General features: G+C 34.4%; 1 protein-coding gene across 1 annotated transcript in view; it reads right to left on the bottom strand.

Annotated features, from left to right (window-relative positions):
- Positions 1-20,836, bottom strand: part of dab2ipa (DAB2 interacting protein a) — a 140,804-nt gene that overhangs the window by 28,063 nt on the left and 91,905 nt on the right. The window contains 4 exon segments of the mRNA XM_051118233.1: positions 6,413-6,898; positions 6,900-6,968; positions 7,205-7,303; positions 12,159-12,312. Of these exon segments, the coding sequence (XP_050974190.1) occupies positions 6,413-6,898; positions 6,900-6,968; positions 7,205-7,303; positions 12,159-12,312 (808 nt within the window).

Genomic DNA, 20,836 nt, shown 5'->3' with positions numbered 1-20,836 from the left:
GTGATAACTTAGATATTTGAGTTCATTCAACTTAAATTTTTAAGGCAGCTGGGTAACAAGCTTTTAAGCTTAACAAACTATATTGTTTAGTCAACTCATATCTAAATTTTCTCTTAGTACAACTTAACATTTCAAGTTGACTATTTGAGTTGACTGAACTGAAAATTTTAAGGCTGCAGGGTAACAAATTATTTTAGGTTGACTCAACAAATTGTGTTTTTTTGTTTTTTTACAGTGCAGTTCATTCGTCACACTGCAAGTAAAGCGCACTGCATTGCAGGATACTGTACATAGTGTGATTCGCTATGTGCATACTAAATATTTGGGCAAAAATATAGTACTTTATGCTTACACTGCAAAAAATGATTTTCTTCCTTAGAATTTTTGTCTTGTTTTCTAGTATAAATATCTATACATTCTTGAATCAGGATGCATTACTGGACAAGTAAAATGACTAAAGATATTATGTTTTGTTTTCTGAAAAAAATGACCCAAATTGTGTTAGTTTTTGCTTAAAACAAGCCTTTGATTTAAGATTATGTTTCTTACCACACTGGCAGATATTTTTGCTTGTTTTAAGCAAAAACAAACAAAATTTAAATATTTCTTTTTAGAAAGCAAGACATAATGTCTTAAGTCATTTTACTTGTCAAATAAATGCATCCTGATTCAAGAATTCTTAGATATTTATACTAGAAAACAAGACAAAAATACTAAGGAGGAAAATAATTTTTTGCAGTGCATTTCTGTGTATAAAATTCTCATACTATGTACATACACTATCTCTGAAAAGTTTCTTATGCTCAAAATGGCTACATTTATTTGATTAGATTACAGTAAAAACAGCAATATTTTGAAATATTATTACAATTTATATAACTCTCAGTTATCTCAGTTAGAAATCTAATTTATTCCTGTGATGCAAAGATGAATTTTTAGCATTACTCCAGTCTTTAATGTCACATGATCCTTCAGAAATCATTCTAACATGCTGATTTGGGATTATTATCAATGGCTAAAACAGTATATTTTTGTGGAAAATGTCTTTTTTTCAGGATTCTTTGATGACAAGAAGGTTCAAAAGAAACATTAACATTAACATTAACATTAAAATGTCTTTACTTTCACTTTTGATCAGTTTAGTCACCATGAAATCAAAATGCAATTATAATTTAATCATACCAAACTAATAAAACTGAAATCTGTTTCAAATTGTTTTCACAGGCCATACAGTCATTATGGCACTTAATCCATGTTTCCCACTTTTCCTGCTGTCCAATAGCCTGTGGAAGGGTTGTTAACGTCCTGTTTAAGCTTCATGCTTACAACGGTTTGAGGCAGGCATGAATAAGTAAGCAGTGGCTTGTTAAAATGGCAATGTGTGCTCTCAAGAGTCCGTTCATCCTCTGGGCGATCCACTAATGACCCTTGTCCCACAGGCCCCGCCTCCCTAGTGCACAGCCCTGCTGATAAATAATCTTTCGGACTCGCACATTACAGCTTAATTCTTCACTGTGTGTGAACACATGAACCCGTTTGGCCCTCAAACCAACGACTGAATTAATAAAAGCTGATTAGCATGAGGCCTAACACTTGGAATTTCCCTCGGGACAAAGCCTGAGCAGACACTTTGGCTCTTTATGCGGGGTTAGAATCGTGAATCTCCCCCCACCGGCTCACATCCTCACACAGCACAATCAATAGTCCTCGCACAAACAGACTGGATCTGGATCCGTATGTCACAAAGCTTGGATTTAAATTGCTGTGGATATTTTAATAGATATTTTAGATAAACAGCTTTATCTAAAACTGACAATGGGCAAATAAATAAATACAAAAATAACAAAAACATATTTACAAAAATGAATGCTTTATATATAAGGCAAATATCTGTTTCATTTTTCATTAAGCTCCAGGTATCATGTAAATATATATGTAATTAATATTTGTAACAATTTGAATGTCTGTATATATGCAGTATAAGATACAGACACACTATATAGTAAACAATTTACTGTACACCTACTGTATACAATGTATATTTGACAATTTAAATAATACCTATCTAAAATCGACAAAGAAAAAAAAATTAACATGAAAAAACATAATTATATAAATACAAAAATTACACAATATACTGATCACCTACTTTATATAATCTATATTTAAAAATGTAAATAATACCCATTTGAAAGCTTTAAGAAAATAAAATTAACATATATAACATAATGATATAAAATTATTTAAATAAATAATTATATAAACAAAAACTTAACAATATACTGACCACCTATTGTATATAATGTATATTACAAAAATTTAAATAATACCTATTTAAAAGCTTTACCTAAAATCAACAAGGAATATATATATATTTTTTTATATATATATATATATGTGTGTGTGTGTGTGTGTGTGTGTGTGTGTGTGTGTATATATATACACACACACACACACACACACACACAAACACACACACACACATATATATATATATATATATATAAATTAACATGAAAACATAATTATATAAATACAAAAGTAAAATATAAATACATATGATATTTTATATTTATTTAATGCCCCTGTTTCATTTTTTTTTTTTTTTTGATAAAGCTCCTGAATAGGAGCAAATACAGCTTTAATTAATATTGTATATATTTAGTATGTAATACAGATGCTGTACAATATATTGTGTACATTATATACTGAATACATACTGTACAAATGGTTCATTTAAAAATGTAAATAATAGGAGATTTATTTAAAATCAACAAGGGGTAATAAATATATAAAATAAAAATAAAAATTATAAATCTATAAAAACAACAAAAACATTGGATATTTCTTATTTAATTCTGTTTGTATTTATTGTTGATAAAGCTGCTGAATAGGTATTATGTAAATACATTTGTAATTATATATTAAAATATACAGTATTCAGTATATAATATTGTATACGTTATATACCGAATACATACAGTGAATGCTTACTGTTTCTTTACCATTTACAGTTATGTAAACAAAACACGTTTGATGCATTAACAAAGCTCAAATGAACAGCATTTCAAGTCTGCTTTACAAATCTAATAGCTGTTTATTAGATCAATAAAGGTGAATGTCATATTATGCGCCTATGCATTACGGAGAGCTTATCATTCGACAATTCTGGCGTGCAGCAATTCAATTTGAAGACAAAAACGAGATGCCCCATGCAGGCAGATATTATTCCAATCATGTGCTATCAGTACATAATCGGGCTAATCAGTACTCTTTACTGAAATCATGCAGGCCTGCAGACAAAGACAGGAAGCTGTGGAATGCTGAGACCAAGTCAATGCACTTTATTCACAGTAACCAGGCTTCAGCTAACGAAAGACAATGCACTGGCTGACCAGCTCTGGCCTTGTATAATGAGAGACAATGCAGTCCCTGACCAATTAACTCCTCTGTAATGAAAGACTGTGGCCTTATTGACTTACAGTTCTGCTGTAATGACAGACCAGCCACTTAGTAGATTGTCTAAAAAATGACATTATACTGTATGTTCTGCAAAAACTGGCACTAAAGAGTGTGAATGTGCGCCACGATGGCAACACGTCGAAAAAGTTCAGCTACGGGCTGCTGTAATGGACAGAATCAATTTTTCATTCACCACAAAAGGCAAACAAAATACCAAAATCTCATCCAAGCATGTCTAAACACAAGACACATTGTGCTTTGGGCTTGTTTTGCTGCAATGCACAGACTGAAATCCCAAATAAGCCCAGAGTGGCACTTAACAATAATGCAATCAGATATTCTAGGGAACCGGACGGCAAATTGTTGTGCAGGGCCGTTATGATGCAACAATGCCTTGGATTGGCGTCAGACCGCTGCAGCACAAAAAGCAATCGCAAACTTGCAGCATTTGATCAATAATGACAGATTAGTGACAATGCGTCAGACGGTGCGCTTTTGTTTGTGATGTCATCTGATTCTAAGCTGATTTGTGGCGAGTATCAGAGGCGTTCGTGCTTAAGTTAATGAGGGCAATCATAGCGCTCAGCACTCCTGTGATTAAATGAGGGGAAGCAGGCCACGTCTCTATTGTTCCTCTCTATCATTGATGTTTCTCGCAGTTGGATATTTGATGGGGTTTAGAGTGAAGTCTAGAACATATTGTTCTGTTTCTTTCAGCGACACTCTCAACTATGCAAATGCTTCGGTTTGGAAAAACTCTTCAAAATAACTGTCAGTCTTTTTATACTAAAACGTCAAAGACAAAATCCAAAATAACTTAAAACTCAGAATGTAACATGGGAACTCAAAGCAGCTCGATGATTGTTGAGGCTTTTATCTTGACGATGTACAAATACGTCTTGTCACTCTCGTTTGGTTGTCAGCAAACAGCATCCTTGAGAATCTATGATTAAATAATCGTCCTAGATATAACAAATGCAGTCAGGCAACACATTAACTTTTATAGTCAACATGAAAAGGCCTTTACACAACATTTTAATTATGCATTTCTGAGTGCTGACTTCTGGAAATGATTGGATCTTGTGTGTTTCGCAGCATACACATACACACATTATGGAAGCGTTTTAGTGACATGTAAAAAAAAAATTAAGATTACAAGAATAAAGCCATATCATTGTGAGACATTTTATGAACAAAAAGTCAGAATTACAGCATTACAGTTGTAGCAATAAGGGCATAACGTCGTAGAAATCTTGATATTTTGAGAACAATGTTATTACTGAGTGAACAAAAATACAATATTGTGAGAAACAATGTTGCTTTATTAGGTTCTATGTGAGAAATGGATGTGAATGATTCTTTAAATGTATTTAAGGCTAGGATTTAGCAACAATTAACTTTAAAATGGCAACCAGTGGTCGACTTTAATCTCATATTGATGTGATTTTATTCCCTCTCTTTATTCTCAAAACAGAAGGAATGTTATCGCACAATGCTACAATATCTGAAAATATTACTTAAGTTTAATTAGACTTAAATTTTTACAGTGATACAATTTTATTCTCGCAATTTAGACTATTTTTGAAATATATTGAATACATATATTAACCTTTAATCTGCTAAGTTTATATTTTCGTAATTTTGAGTTTATTATGAAAATATTACAACTTCATTTTTGCAATCTTATTTTTTTTTTTTTTACATGGGACTAAAATGCTGTTGTAATATACATGTGTGTATAAATAAAGTAAAAATGTTTTAAACTAAACATGTAAATATTCTTCGTATTTTTACACATATTGTTAAAAATTGTATATAAAATTATACCTTTTCTTTTTAAATGTAAATAAAACTAAATTAAATAAATAAATACAGTATATATACACATTGCCATTCAAAAGTTTGGTATGAGTAAGACTTTTAATGTTTTTCTAAAGAAGTTTCTTATGCTCATCAAGGCTGCATTTATTTGATCAAAACTCCAGAAAAAACAGTAATATTGTGATATATTATTTCTGAATTTTCAGCATCATTACATCAGTCTTTAGTGTCACATCCTACAGAAATGATTCTAATATGCTGATTTATTTTCAATGTTGAAAACAGTTGTGCTGCTTAATATTTTGTTGGAACTTGTGATTCTTTAATAAATAAAAAGTTAAAAAGAACAGCATTTACTAAAAAAAATCATTTGTTACAATATAAATTATCATTTAAAAGATAGTGCTCAGTACATTTTTATTCTTTCTTTTTTTGGAAGAAATGAATACTTTTATTCACCAAGGATGTGTTAAATTGATAAAAAGTGATAAAGACTTTTATTGTTAGCAAATATTTCTATTCTTCTATTAAATGTTGTTCTTTTTAACTTTTTATTCATTAAAGAATCCTGAAAAAAGAATCACAGGTTCCAAAAAAGCAGCACAACTGTTTCCAACATTAATAATAAAAGTAATAAATCAGCATATTAGAATGATTTCTGAAGGATCATGTGACACTGAAGACTGGAGTAATGGCTGATAAAAATTCAGCTTTGCATCACACGAATAAATTATACTTTAAAATACAGAAATATAGAAAACCTATATTTTACACTGTAATAATACTTCACAATATTACTGTTTTTTCTGTATTTTTGATCAAGTAAATGCAGCCTTGATGAGCATAAGAGAATTCTTTAAAAAACATAAAAAAATCATTCCCATGTTTATGTTTACCAATTGCAATTCAGGTTGTATGATTTACAGTTTTATATCTCATGATTATTTACGTATCATATTTCTTATATACATTGTACAACAGCAGCCTGAAACCATTGTATTGCATTAATGTGCAATGATGAGTCATGCACAACAAGAGAAGGAAAGTGCATTAGGAAAGAAAACGGGCTGAACTCTGATTTCATGTTTACTTTAAACTGGCATGAAAGCATACAATGCAATGATCTTACCTTGGCCTTGCCTGTGCTTTGCAAGATATGGACAAGCGCACAAGCCATCTCCTCCTTGTTCTTCACACTTAGCGCCGGCTCCAGCACCGAGCACATTAACATATAATTGTTAGTAATATACTCTGCGAACTCCTTGTACAGCTCCATGGGGAGGATACTCATGCTCTGATATCGGGATTTCATTCGGACCATGGGTCCCGGACTCTTTCCTTTATTGGGATTCGGCATGCTCACGGAATACCATTTTTCCACAAACTGGCGCCCGGTGACTGCCGCTATGGGGATATTGACCAGGCCCACGTAGTTATTTTTGTCCTTCTTTTTCTTTTTGTCCGTTTCCTTGTAAAGATGCACGGTGATGCTCTTAACTGAGGGCAGGTTGTTAAACTCAAAGTGTTCGCCCCAGAAAACATTGTCCGTTTTGAGTTTGCAGGTAGTCCGTGCGTATAACGTGTCATCCAGACAAAGTTCACAGAAGTATTTTTTTCTTTGCCGGCAAGTCCTTCGCTTCGATAATCCAACATTTCAGCATGTTTTCCACCCGACGGGTGTTATCCTGCGGAATATAAAAAAAAAAGAAAACACTGCGTTTTACAGTGACCTCTGCAAACTGCAGAAAGGAATTAGATAACCCCCCTGTGTGCTTTAAAAAGTTAAGCCGAGTTAATGCAGAGAAGACGATAAGAAACGGTCAATATGTGAGACAGGATATATGAAAAAGTAACATGCTGACTGGCTTAAACCTCATCTCGTCTAGAATTACTCAGGATTCAGATGAATCATGCCGTTTACCTTGTTGGGATGCACAGCACGTCTCAAATTCTCCATCCATTTGTCCCTCTCGGCAGCCGACCGACACGAGAAACATTTGCTTCCTGTTGAAGTAGTTACCTGTAATTACAGATTACAATTATCAAATTTGCAGATAAGTGCATTAAGGGAGCTGGAAAGGAATGAAATGCAGATCGGGAGATGGTGGATGCAAGCAGAGAGAACCACTGAACGCTACAGCACTCAATCAATGAAGCGTTTCCCAGGAGTGGAGAGCAATTACATTTGGAGGAAGAATAAAACTCTCAAATAGCCCTTTCAGACGGAATGCACTTAGATCAAACGTATTTGCAGGATCACATGCGATATCAGAGAGCAGAGATACATGCATAGGCCTTTTACAACTCTTCTTTTCATATCCAAAATTGGTCCTGAAATGACCATCTGCTCATAGTCACACCATCCAGGTGACAACAAAGATACTGGACCACGTTCGAATACAGAGGGGTGAATTCACTAAACAGCTGCGAGATTTTGCATGCTGTGTTTCAAAATGAAAAAATTCTCTTGTAGCACTGCTTTTTATGTCGTTTCATTTGAAATAAATATTTAAAATAAGTCATTTACATTTAAATATTTAATTATTTTTTAAATTGGAATGTAAATTATATTTTAAGGGGAGACATTGAAGGCAAAAACACTGTTTTTTCATGCACTTTTTTGTTTTTTATAAGACTAGTGGAAAGAAAACAAAAGACACTGTTAAGTGTTTTTTTATAGCACTTCACCTATTTGTGTCAATAGATTTCAATTCCAGTACATATTTTTAAAGGCCATTTTCTTAAAATGTTTTTTCTCCGACGCTGAGCTTTAAACTTCCACTTCAGTAGCACTTACACACACCAAACTTTACATTTTTATTCCTGTCTATATCCTGAAGGCTTATATATATAGAATATGCTTAATTTTATACAACATTTTATTCCCCCCAAAATTGTGAAAATATATTGTTTTCTGTCTAAGTATTTTCTGAATAATGGAATGACAAAAATGAGATTCCCTCTGTAAAAAAATTAAACAAGAATTTTGAAACTGACTTTAACTGACTACTTGTTTTAAATTTAAATAGAAATAAATCTTTCAAATAAATAAAAAGCAATACATATTTAACAAAAATGATTGCAAAATACTTAAATATGATCAACAATAATAATTATAATTTAAAATAAATTGCAAAATGTAATACAAAAAAAAATGATTTAATTCAAAATTAATTATTAACAAAATTAAGTAACTACAATATATTTTAAATATTTAAACACTGTAAACATTCACACAAAACGAATACAAAGAAAGAATATAAAACTGTAAAATGCATTTAAATTCTTTAAATTCTTTTCAAGCTCAAAAACATAATCTTTAAAAAATCTGCTAATTTTTAGGGAATTCCATCACAGAAATTTATAATAAAAGTATACCCTAATAAATGTGATCCTGGACCACAAAATCAGTCATAAGGGTTTGTATTTGGCTGAGATACAACTATTTGAAAATCTGGAATCTGAGGGTGCAAAAAAATCAAAATACTGAGAAAATCGCCTTTAAAGTTCTCAGAATAAGGTTCTAAGAATTGCATATTACTAATCAAAAATGAAGTTTTGATATATTTACAATAGGAAATTTACAAAATATCTTCATGGAACATGATCTTATCCTAATGATAAAAGAAAAATCGATCATTTTGACCATTTGAATACAATGTATTTTTGGCTACAAATTGCTACAAATACACCCATGCTACTTAAGACTGGTTTTGTGGTCCAGGGTCACAAATGTCAATCAATTTCCATATAGAATTTTGACTGTTATAATTATAGTCTACATGTAAAATGATAAAATAAATAGAGCAAACAGAGCATAATCCTCAATGTACCTCTGGCTGACCCCTGCACAACTCCTACTAACTGTGAATGTCTGCTTCTTTCCAGCTGGCGTCTGCTGCAGTGTAACAATCATTGACTCCATGTGAATTGGCCTCTCGAAACTCACCTCTAGTGAGCACAGAGAGAACAAGAGGAGATGTTCAGGCAGATGGAACAAGCTCTTTTGCACCCTTTGGGCAGGGGATGCAAAGAGACAGGAAGGCTTTTCTGGTATTAAAGGGATAGTTCACTCAAAAATGAAAATTTTGTTATTAATTACTCACTTTCGTGTCATTCCAAACCTGTAAGACCTTCATTCATCTTCAGAACTCAAATGAAGATATGTTTGATCAATTCAAAGAGCTTTCTGACCCTGCATAGACAACAACGGTACTACTATATTCAAGGCCCAAAAAGGTAGCAAGGGCATCGTTAAAATCGTCCATGTGACATTGCTTTATATTTATTTTTTTGCTGTCTATGCAGGGTTAGAAAGCTTGTAGATTTCATCAAAAATATCTTCATTTGTGTTCTGAAGATGAACAAAGGTCTTCCAGGTTAGGGACGACGTGATGGTGATTAATTAATAACAGAACTTTCACTTTTTGGGTGAACTATCCCTTTAAGTTCTGCATGCAAAAGCCTGATTAAGTTGGCTTGAGAAAGCCAACTTACTGATCTACTATTTAAGATTATTATTATTCTTCTTCTGAGCCAAATTTCTGTATCTATCTCCTAGAGCTTTCAAGCGAGAACCACCAAACTCGGCCCAGACCTTCAGACTGGTCTGACTCGGCGTGCAATATTTCTAATTTAATAATATAATATAATATTATTATATAGTGCAATATTTCTAATATAATATATAATATAATATTTCTAATATTTCTAATCTATCTAGCTATCTAAATCATGCTAGCAACTTGCTAGTAACATGCTAATCATGGTACAAACATACTAGTAACTTGCTAATCATGCTAGCAACGTGCTAGTTACATGCTAATCATGTTAGAAACATGGTAACAACATGCTAGTAACATGCTAATCGTGCTAGCAACATGCTAGTAACATGCTAATCGTGCTAGCAACATGCTAGTAACATGCTAATCATGTTAGAAACATGGGCTGCGTCCGAAAACCTAGTCAGCTGACTTGCTGCCTCGCTGCCTTATCAGGCAGTGACTTCGAAGGCTGCGAAGGCAACTCTAGAAACAGTTTCGGACAGACTTCAGAGGCAGCAGAACGTGACGCCGTTGCTAGGTTACCTAACGGTTAAGTTGTAGAATTTGTAGAAAAACGATTTTATACAGCTATATATAAATGCTTTAATAATACATAAAGACCTCAATGTGATTACCCACCGAAGGTCTGTGCGTCGGAGAAGACGACTGAGAATGGCAGCTACTTTTTGCTTAAATAAATAAAAGCACTGATGCAAGTAATATTGCAGAACAGGTCATTGTTCTTAGTGGCTGCTTCGTTATTATTGGTAGTATATTGTAAATATTATTCTTATTCACTACTCATTTGAACCCTTTTAACATTTTATTAAATACTATTATTACAAACAATATTATTTATTATGCTTTTTACACTATTACGATTCATAAAGAATATCATGGTCAAAATCTCATCTATTATATAAAGTAACAAGTCTAATTTCACAAGGATATCTTTATTTATATGGCCTATATGACGCACACGCACAGGATTGTGGGAAATCGAAGGCAGCGAAGGATACATCTATGCTGCCTTCAAAATTCCATCAGAAGAAGGTGCCTCTGGAGACAGGAAGTGAAGCAGAATTAGAATTCGGACGTGCCTTGATGCCTTCCTGCCTTGGAATGCTGCCTCCGAAGGCATGCTAATAACATGCTAATCATGCTAGCAAGATGTAAACAACATGCTAGTAATATGGTAATCATTCTAGAAACATGTTACCAACAAGCTAGTAACATGTTAGCCATGTTAGAAACATGCTAGTAACGTGCTAATCCGGCTAGACACATGCTAGTAACTTGCTAATCACGTTAACAACATTCCAGTAACTTGCAAATTACGCTAACAATATGCTAATCATGCTAACAACATTGTAATCAGCCTATAAAAATACAAGCAACAAGCTAATCATGCTAAAACATGTTAACAACATGTTACATCATGTAAACAATGTGTTAAATCATACTAGCTGCTTTTAATCTTTTACAACTGCTTCAAACTTTTAGGCTAGGCTTTCTTAAGCCAACTTTAAGTTTGTTCTCAAACTTTACTTATCTAGTTTAAGTATGATAATGTCTAACTGAGATTCCTTCAAAAACCTTTTTCAAAAATCACTGTTTCGGTGCAAGCCAAAATACTGCTCTAAATAAATGATATGACATTATTATGTAATATATTTTTATTTTCATGATTTTTTTTTTATTTACAAAAACATATTCCTCTGCAAGCAATTTATTTACAGTAGTTAGCTAATTTGAATCTAAAACAGCAGGATGAATGTAGTTTAACAAGCTCAAATTTTGCTTAGCTTGTTGCTTAGCAAGCTATATTTTCAAAGTAGTTTCCCAGCACTGTTTTTAATGTATTCTTGTGCTTTTTGGACCTTGATAGTCTATAAAGCAGCATGAACATCCTTTAAAATCCCTTCTTTTGTGTTCCACAGAAGAAAGAAATGCATACAGGTAATATAATGTTTTTTTCCTCTCTTTCTTTTTAACTGTTCCTTTAAGGAAAGCGATGCCTGGTCACAGTTTACTTTGTCTGCACCCTCTGACCTTGTAATTATATAAGCATCTGGTTTAAGTGAGCCTTCTCTGTAGCACACGTGAAAATCATCCAGTAACATGACCCGTGGCCCCTCAATCATTTAACTGCGGAGCGGCTAGATAGCGCTGCTATTTTCTGCTAACTATTTGATCTTGGCTAATGGCCTTGATGAAGTTTTAATGGGCCTTTGCTGGGTGCTATTTTGAGACTTGTCGGACATTAAAAGTCCGTTTGGCAATTAATTCAGAGCTGCAAATTCAACAGGGCAGTAAGGTTAGCCGACTCACCTCAAAGCAGAAATCCTGTCCCAGGATGCTGCTGTGCACAGGTTTGATGAGCACTTCCTCCTCCATGCTGAGATCTAGAGCTTCTACTGCACTGCTGGGGCTGAGCAACGACTCGTGAGACCGCGATTCCTTCAGCCTCGGCATCAGATGGGATCTACTGGAGCGAAACAGGAAGAGAGGAACACATGCATTAGAGTCAAACGGGCATTTGTAGTTTATTAGAAGTGAGATGCGACGCGAACTGGAGCTATCGGTATACGCTGGCGTGTTGCAGTGAGCACAGCACGAGCTGCCGACTTCTCACCGCCTGACTAGTCAGCGCTTCTGCTGCACTGCATACAAAAAGCCGAAGCTTCCAGGCACCGTCATGACACATCTGACGAAGATCAGAGGGGTGGAGGCCTGGGAAATGATGAGGCCATGAGGCATTTTTAGCAAGTTGTAATGAGGCATCAAAAAGCAGCTTCGGCTAATTGGAAGTGAGGTGTGTCTCACATAGGAAGTGGAAAACAAAGTTTGCCCTCCAGGTGGTTGACCTTCACTCGGATGGGACTGTTTGAACGAGATGACTAGTACTGTCACAAAAATGAAAAAGGAAGTAACACTCATGCAGACACAAAGTAAAAGGTGAAAAGGACGTGTTTACAGGAAGTGTGACTCGTCTTCTCCATGTTCCTTTAGGACAGAAAATGTTGCTAATTTCTTAATTGCTCCTCCTAGACAATGAAGAGACTAGGAAAGAGCAAATGAAGTCTGCCAATAGTGTTTCCTGAGAAAAATTAAATATATCTGAAACTTCAGAGAAGAGATATTTTCCTTATATTTGAGATATCCCAACAATGTCTCAAACTATGGTCTAAATTGTCAAGATATCAAAGTGGGCAAAATTCTTTAAAAAGTGAACACGTCTGAGCTCTGCTTTCTACTGAAGCCCATTTCTGACCACTGAATAAAAAATAAAAAAAGGTAATTGTGACTTTTTATCTTTTTTTTTTTTTTTTTTTTTTTTTTTTAACAATTTGACTCTCAGAACTGTGTGATTTAAACTTGCAGTTGCGGGAAATAAAGTCAGAATTATAAGATGTAAACTCACAATTGTAAGATATAAAATCACAACTGCAAGTTATAAATTTGTTATAATGTCCGAGTAATAATGTCAAATTTTAATTTTATATCTCACAGTTCTAACTTGCAATTGCTTCTAACTTGCAAACAGCTTCTTTACAATTATTTTAAACGCCACAAAAAAATTTAAGCATCACAACTTTTTAAATCTACAGTATGAAATGATATTCATATTCATTCTAAATTTTAAGACTGCACATTGTAATTAAATTATTGAAGTGAGCAATAAATGATGGCCAAGTTAATATAAATATGTTGTATTGTATTGTAAAAAAAAAAAAAAAAAAAAAATGCTAACTGATACAGTACCAATATATTCTATATTTACTACTGGATTGTTCTTTCCTGCAGTCTTGAGAGGTGCACCCTCATGCTGTACATCACTAAAGTTAGAACATCCACAAATCTCATCCTGCCAGTCCTGCAAATGTCTATACAGTACAAACCGGAAAGGAGGAATATGTGCAACCAAATTGATTTCTGTATGAGCCCTTGGATATTGAGTTAACAGATGATGGAATTACACAGGCACACTGCTGCTAACACAAATTAAAGCTGGCAGATCAAATTGCGAATTATGAAATTGTGTAACATAAAAACTCCCCTGGAAAGTCTCAAGAAAGTTAAAGGCCCATTTAGGTATCCTGGCCCATGACAGTCAGAATGGGATGGAAAACAACACAAGAAAAACAGATATTTCTCTAACAAAAAAGAAACTTATTTGAGTCAAATCTCACAGGAAGATGACCCCATTACTCTCCCCATGTCTTGCATACCACAGTTCATCCATTAATTTTTTCCTGAAATGTAATAAAGTCAATTCAGTGCTTCTCAGGCCCTGTGTGTGTTTAAATGATTGACGAATGACACACTGTGGACTGCAGGCTGATATTAAAACTCATGCAATGTCCCTCTAGTGACTCTGCCAGTGGTGTCAGCGAATCCACACATGACCTGAGGCAAACATATGTTTGCTACGAACATTGACCGAAATGACAAGGAAACTTGATTTATGCATTTAAAGGATGACGAAAAAAAACATAATAGAAAATGATAAAGCTGGAGAAAATAATGAAGGACTGGACTGCTAAATGCTGCAAATCTACATGAGCAAATCTTCAATACGTGCACTTGCGTTAACCGCTAAGCCACATCTCTGAACAAGAAAGCAAAAATGTAATCCAAATATTTTTTCTGGAACAATAAGCACTGAAAATCATCTATTAGAAGAGAAAAACACGGCATTCATATCATTAAATAAAGCAAAGGTCAAGTAGACATCTGCATGGGCAAACTGCATGTATTCATGCATGCATGGGCTCCTCTAATCAGGGAAAGGCTGGTGATGACTCATGGGAAATGTCAGCCTGTGGAGCTGAGATTTGCACAGGCTGAGCTTGGAAAAAGAAACTTTTTCACTGTATTAAAAAACATTTTCTTATCAGTTTAAAATGCACAAGAGAAATATATGCATCTTGGGTTGTTTGCACTTATTTTAAACAAACAATGACGTTTGCATACAGTACATGCAAATTTAAACCTAGAAAATAAATATAATATATATATATATATATATATATATATATATATATAATAATTAAACAGAAACCTTATGATGTAAATCAAATATGCTAAACAGAACCTTAGTTTTAAATGTGTAACTGTTTTTAGTAATACTGTATGTAGTCATTTTTCAAAATTAAAACTCTTTCTCAATCTTTCTATCTACATCATGATCAAAAACTACATAACTGCTTAGGTATTCAAACATCAAAGCTCCATTTTGGGTGGCTACAACTCCAAAAAAAGAAAAAAGAAAACATTTTGGCACGGCATGAACTGAAACAACAAACTCCATTGCACTTTACTAAAAAATAGTTTTAAACATCCAGCTATTCTGTTAATCCTGGCAAACCCGGTGTCAATAACACAACTTCTCACTAGAACCGCAGCCATGAAGATGAGAAAAACAGGAAGAAGCAACATTTCCCAAACTTACTTTTTACTATTCTGATTCAGCATGGTCCCAGTGCACAACAAAACAAGTCCAGAGGCTCCAAGAGAAGTGAGCCAGTGTAGCGATTACCCTTGATTTTCCTGCAAGATATCAGACGCAAGGGCTTGGAAAGCGCGTTCTCTGTACAGTGCTCTGCCTAAAACATTTAGAGCGAGGGAGTGCCTTAGTCTCCAAGCACCCTGGGGAACAATCTGTTGCATCTTGAACACACCCAAATCCATTTTCAAGGATTTCTATTTAAAAAAACGCAGCTCTTGCTTTCAGAGCAGGGATTTTACAGATCATTGCTGCAGCTCTTGGGTTTACATGGAATGTTATGCTTTAAAAAGAATCATTTTTAATGAATCACATAATTAAAGGTCCTAAAACCATAAGAAACCAGCAGTTAAAAGTCTATGTATCATTGCACTACACAGTTTTAAAAAATAACGATAACACTAAATAGTCAGTTATTAAAAAAAGCACTTCTACATTACGGCAAGCAAACCAGTTTCTCTTTAAGTACGTCTTCATGAGGCAATAATAAGCGAAGAAGGATAGACAGCAGCAGATTGTGGACTCCGCAGACCTCGCATGCTGTAATTAAATTCATGTTGTGGAGTGCAGCCTGCCGTCTGGTCTAAGTTTGTGTCCTACATCTGTGGTTGACTGTGTACGGTGTACTCCGCCTCCAACGGTTCCCACACTCCCCGACAGGAAGCAGTCCTCCCTCGAGATCTCTGCTCCAAATAGGAAATGACTGCCAAGGAAACCAGCAATACAAGCGAGATTTTTAAAGAGAATGACAATGGCTCAGTGAACCTGGCATACGGTGTTGTTTAATGGAAATTCAGACTCGGCCTGTAGTGCTACTGGGAAATGCACACAGTACAACTACAGCAATGTTTTACAAGGGTGTAAAGAACTTAAGGATGATCTTTTTATTAAGCAAGGATGCATCCAATTGATCAAAAGTGCTACAAAAATGTTATATTTTAAATAAATTCTGTTCTTTTGAACTTCATAAAAGAAATATAAGAATAAGAAATGTTTCTTGAGCAGCAAATCAGCATATTAAAATGATTTCTTAAGGATCATGTGACACTGAAGACTGGAGGAATGGCTGCTGAAAATTCAGCTTGTTCATAGGAATAAATTATATTTTAAAATATACCAAAACTGAAAAAAAAACGTTATTTTAAATTGTAATAATATTTCATAATATTACAGTTTTTACTGTATTTTTAATCAATTAAATGCAGCCTTGCTGAGTACTTCTTTTAAAAAAAAAACTTTCAAAAGTCTTACCAACTCCAAACTTTTAATCAGTGGTGTGTGAGTACACTATATATAAGCTATAGGGCTATCAAACAATTAATCGCGATTAATCGCATACAAATTAAATGTTTGAGTTCGCCTTATATATGTGTGTGTGTACTGTGTGTAATTATTATGTAGATATAAATACAAACACGTTCATGTTTAGATTTAAGAATTATTTACATGTATTTATTGTAATTTTCGTATAATTTATATTTATAAGATAATTTCACAAGAAATTTCAAAAGCTAAAAATGTATTTTATTTTTTTATATGTATTTTATATGTTTTTGTAGTGCTGTCTATCAGTAAAAAAAAACAAATCTGAAATTAATCGTGATTAATCCCACCTAACATTAAAGTTTTTTTTAATATACTTTTATATTGCAATAATTTCACATTCAGTCTTCAAACTGATGTAGACAACATAAAGACAGTACATTTTTTAATATTTGTATAATGTTTATATGACTGAAGGTGACTATCACTGATACCAATATTACTGATGTCTCTAGAAAATTATTTTTTTCATAATATTTAACCTTTGACTATAGCCATTCAATATTACAGTATAATTGAGAGCTATCAATTTTAACATTTATGAGACTTTAAAAAACAACTTCTAATTTAAGTGAACTTAAAACAATCTTCACATAAACCCATTATTTACCTGTGCCCTTCAGCAAGTAGGAATATATACAATACCTTAATAAAGTTATCAAACACTAAATATTAAATTAAATATAGATGAAACCTTAAAGCTATAAAAATGATTGATTTTCAGTTTTTCTTTTGTTCTTTGATTAATAGACATTACAACAGCTGGATTATTGCGTTATTTGGCTGCTATTACTTTAAGAGCTGCTGCTGCTGAATGTGACACGGATCTGTAACATGCTCGTCATTTTATTCACACTTTAATATGAAACGATACAGGCTACAGCGCGCTGCCATATTTGTGTGTGCAGTTGAAGCGTGCATGCTATTAGCACAGTGTAATGGCGGGCAAGACAGGTAAATTCGTTTTTTATTGACATATGGCCTGACAACATCTCATCTGACTGCAGTTCACTGTTGTTCTACTGAAGTTCCCTTGTCACCTGTACCTTTCTCGTGCTCGTTGGACTAGCGCCTGGCACTGAAGTGAAGTTGGAGTGCGCGACTGAAAAGCATTCCATTTGATGTGGTCATAAAGAGGTTCTGCGACTAAAATGCAATTCTTGTCAAGAAAAAAAGAGACAGCGGCAGCAGTTGTGAGTGGGGTGGCCAACCCTAGCCCCGCCCCTGAGCTAAATATTCTTAACGCAGTTAAACTGGAAAAATTAATCACCTGCTTTTTATTAAAAAACTAGTGGGAATACCAATTATTATCCCTTAAAGGCAATATGAGTACACAAGATACATGTGAACTAGATCAGTCAGCTCATGTAACACATCCCTGTAAACCTCTCATTTTATAATCAGAAAAACATTTGGGAGCTCAGTGAACAATGTAATTACTCAGGATCCTATAATACCCTGGTACACAGCTTATTACTGCATTTCAACAGCTGTGTTTGAGTTAACAGATGAATAGTTATATAATCTTCGCACTACCAATGGGGTCACTCCTAAAACCCAAAAGCCTCTGTTCAAAGAAGCTTACTCGGGTGATTCTTGGGGCATGGAAAACAAATAATTTTTTAAGTATGAGAAAAACAAAGACGTTATGAATGTATATTTTATGAAAATATCTATATTTTTAGATCAACATAAGAAACTTTAAAAGCCCATAAAATGCAACTGTCACTTGACTCTGCATGACATGTCAAATTCTACCCAATTTTACCAACAAGGCTTTTGAACTGCCAGAAATTACTGAAGCTCTAAAACGGTTGAGTAGAGAGAGGCAATTAAAACGGAACGACATTTCTGCACTAACCTTGGCGAGTCTTAAGGTTTTCAAAATCATCATGAATTTTGAGGGCCCTTAAAAATCCTTCACACAACTAGTGATAATGGCTTACATTGGATTGGACAGAATGAGTCAGAAACAAAAAAACACACAAGTGCCAAACCTTTGCTCCTAATCGAGCAATTAACAGATACCTACAAATTAAAAACAAAAAAAATCTAAAACATGAATATTCATTTTGTCCTCAGCATAGCACATTCACACTGCACCTGCCTGGTGAAAAAAAAAAACATTGTGAAAACATTTTTTCAAAACAAATAATCTGGTTATAATAATAACTTTAAAAAATACTGTTGTGAAATCTGATATTATGTATAGGATATTGTATATGAAAATGTAAAACTGATTTCACTTGTTTATAGTTTTAACTCTATATTTTAACTATATATATATATATATATATATATATATATATATGCACCATAAATACTGTTTGGATGCATTTTAACTCAGAAATCTTTTTACATGTTTTTTTTACAAGTTTCATTAAATTTAAATTTTATTCCAATTTCCGGTCAACTACTGAAATTGATTTCCTCTAATTAACAAAAGACATACTTGACTATTTATCATTAACTGTATATGCCCTATGATTAAGATATATGTTATGTGTCCAGCAGCAAGTGGAATGACACATTTACAGTGTGAATGAATTCATTTTGTTTCCAAATAAATGTTTAGATGTATCACGGCAGTAGTATAAAGCACAATACTCATTATTTTTAAATACTACACCGATTCATAACACACTCTCAGTCCTCACCATGCAGTTTCTCAAGTAAATATTTAGCTCTTTCTGTGCTAAATAACACACTCTCGTAAATACACACCTACAGATGCACAAAATCAAATACACAATGTATACAACACTCGCAAAAACATTATGATTCCATGAAGAACCTTTAACATTCACGGAACCATTAGACTCCACAAAAGCTTTTTAATAGTAGAGGTTCTTCAGATTTTTAAAATGTGACCCTGGACCACAAAATCAGTCATAAGAGTTTTTAGATGAATAGGTTTTCCACTGATGTATGGTTTGTTAGGATAGGACAATATTTGGTCGAGATACAACTGTTTGAAAATCTGGAATGTGTGCAAAAAAATCTAAATATTGAGAAAATCGCCTTTAAAGTTGTTCAAATGAAGTTCTTAGCAATGCACATAACTAATCAAAAATGAAGTTTTGATATATTTACGGTAGGAAATTTACAAAATATCTTCATAGAACATGATCTTTACTTAACATCTTAATGATTTTTGGCATAAAAGAAAAATCAATAATTTTGATCCATACAATGTATTTTTGGCTATTGCTACAAATCTGCCCATGCTACTTAAGACTGGGTCCAGGGTCACAAATGTTCTTAGGAAACCAAAACTGGTTCTTCTGCAAACATCACTTCATTTTTAAGAGTGTATTATAAACCACAAAAATCCTTTTCCTCTCATAGCATCTCTTCAAACAGATTATCAGATCCGCCCATTCCACACAGAGAATGTTGGGATGTCAAACAGCACGTGTCGCCACCCAGTAACAGGGTGGAATAATGCATCACATAATATCAATTCACAACCTGACAGTGCCATTAAATGAAAAAACGTTACCAAAAGCAGTCATGAAGACCTCTACCGTCCACCTGACCGCAGGGCACGGCACATATTCCTCACCCAGCGTGTGTTTTTGTACATCTGCTCCCACACAAAGGATAGAACAAGGAAGCTGCGCGGAGTTAAAAGCCCTGATCCGTTCGTAGGGACTGAACACCTCAGTACCCGGCCACAATCCCTGCTGACCGCAGCAGCGCGCTGTTTACCATCGATTAATGCCCTGATAATGCCGACAAAGGCTGGGGGAGCGCTGTGACTCGTCCCTCATCTCTCTCTCTCGCCCGCTTTCATTCTTTCAGCATGGAAGCTCTGTAATGAGATGCCATTCAAGCACAATGCAGTGCTTCCGTAACACACTCCATCCGCTAAGATCAGGATCTACAGCGTGCCTGTCAGAACCACAGGGATTCTGGGATGAAATACTCACCAGGCATGCTGTCAGGATCCTTGGTCCCCTGGCGACGAAGACGAGGATGAGGAAGGCTGCTCACAGCTCCATTTTGCTACCTCTGCTGCGGCTCGGAGCCACTGGGAACAGCGGACACACGCAGCTCTGCTCGCAGCGGCTCACACACACACACACACACACACACACAAAATCGCACGGCCCCGCCTCTCTCTCCTCTCTCGTCTCGCTCCGGCCTCCTTGTTTTAACTGTCACACTCTCATAG

Source organism: Labeo rohita, chromosome 8, assembly GCF_022985175.1.
Source record: "Labeo rohita strain BAU-BD-2019 chromosome 8, IGBB_LRoh.1.0, whole genome shotgun sequence".
NCBI lineage: Eukaryota > Metazoa > Chordata > Actinopteri > Cypriniformes > Cyprinidae > Labeo > Labeo rohita.
The sequence above is the reverse complement of the archived record's forward strand: the minus strand, read 5'-3'. Positions and strand labels throughout refer to the sequence as shown.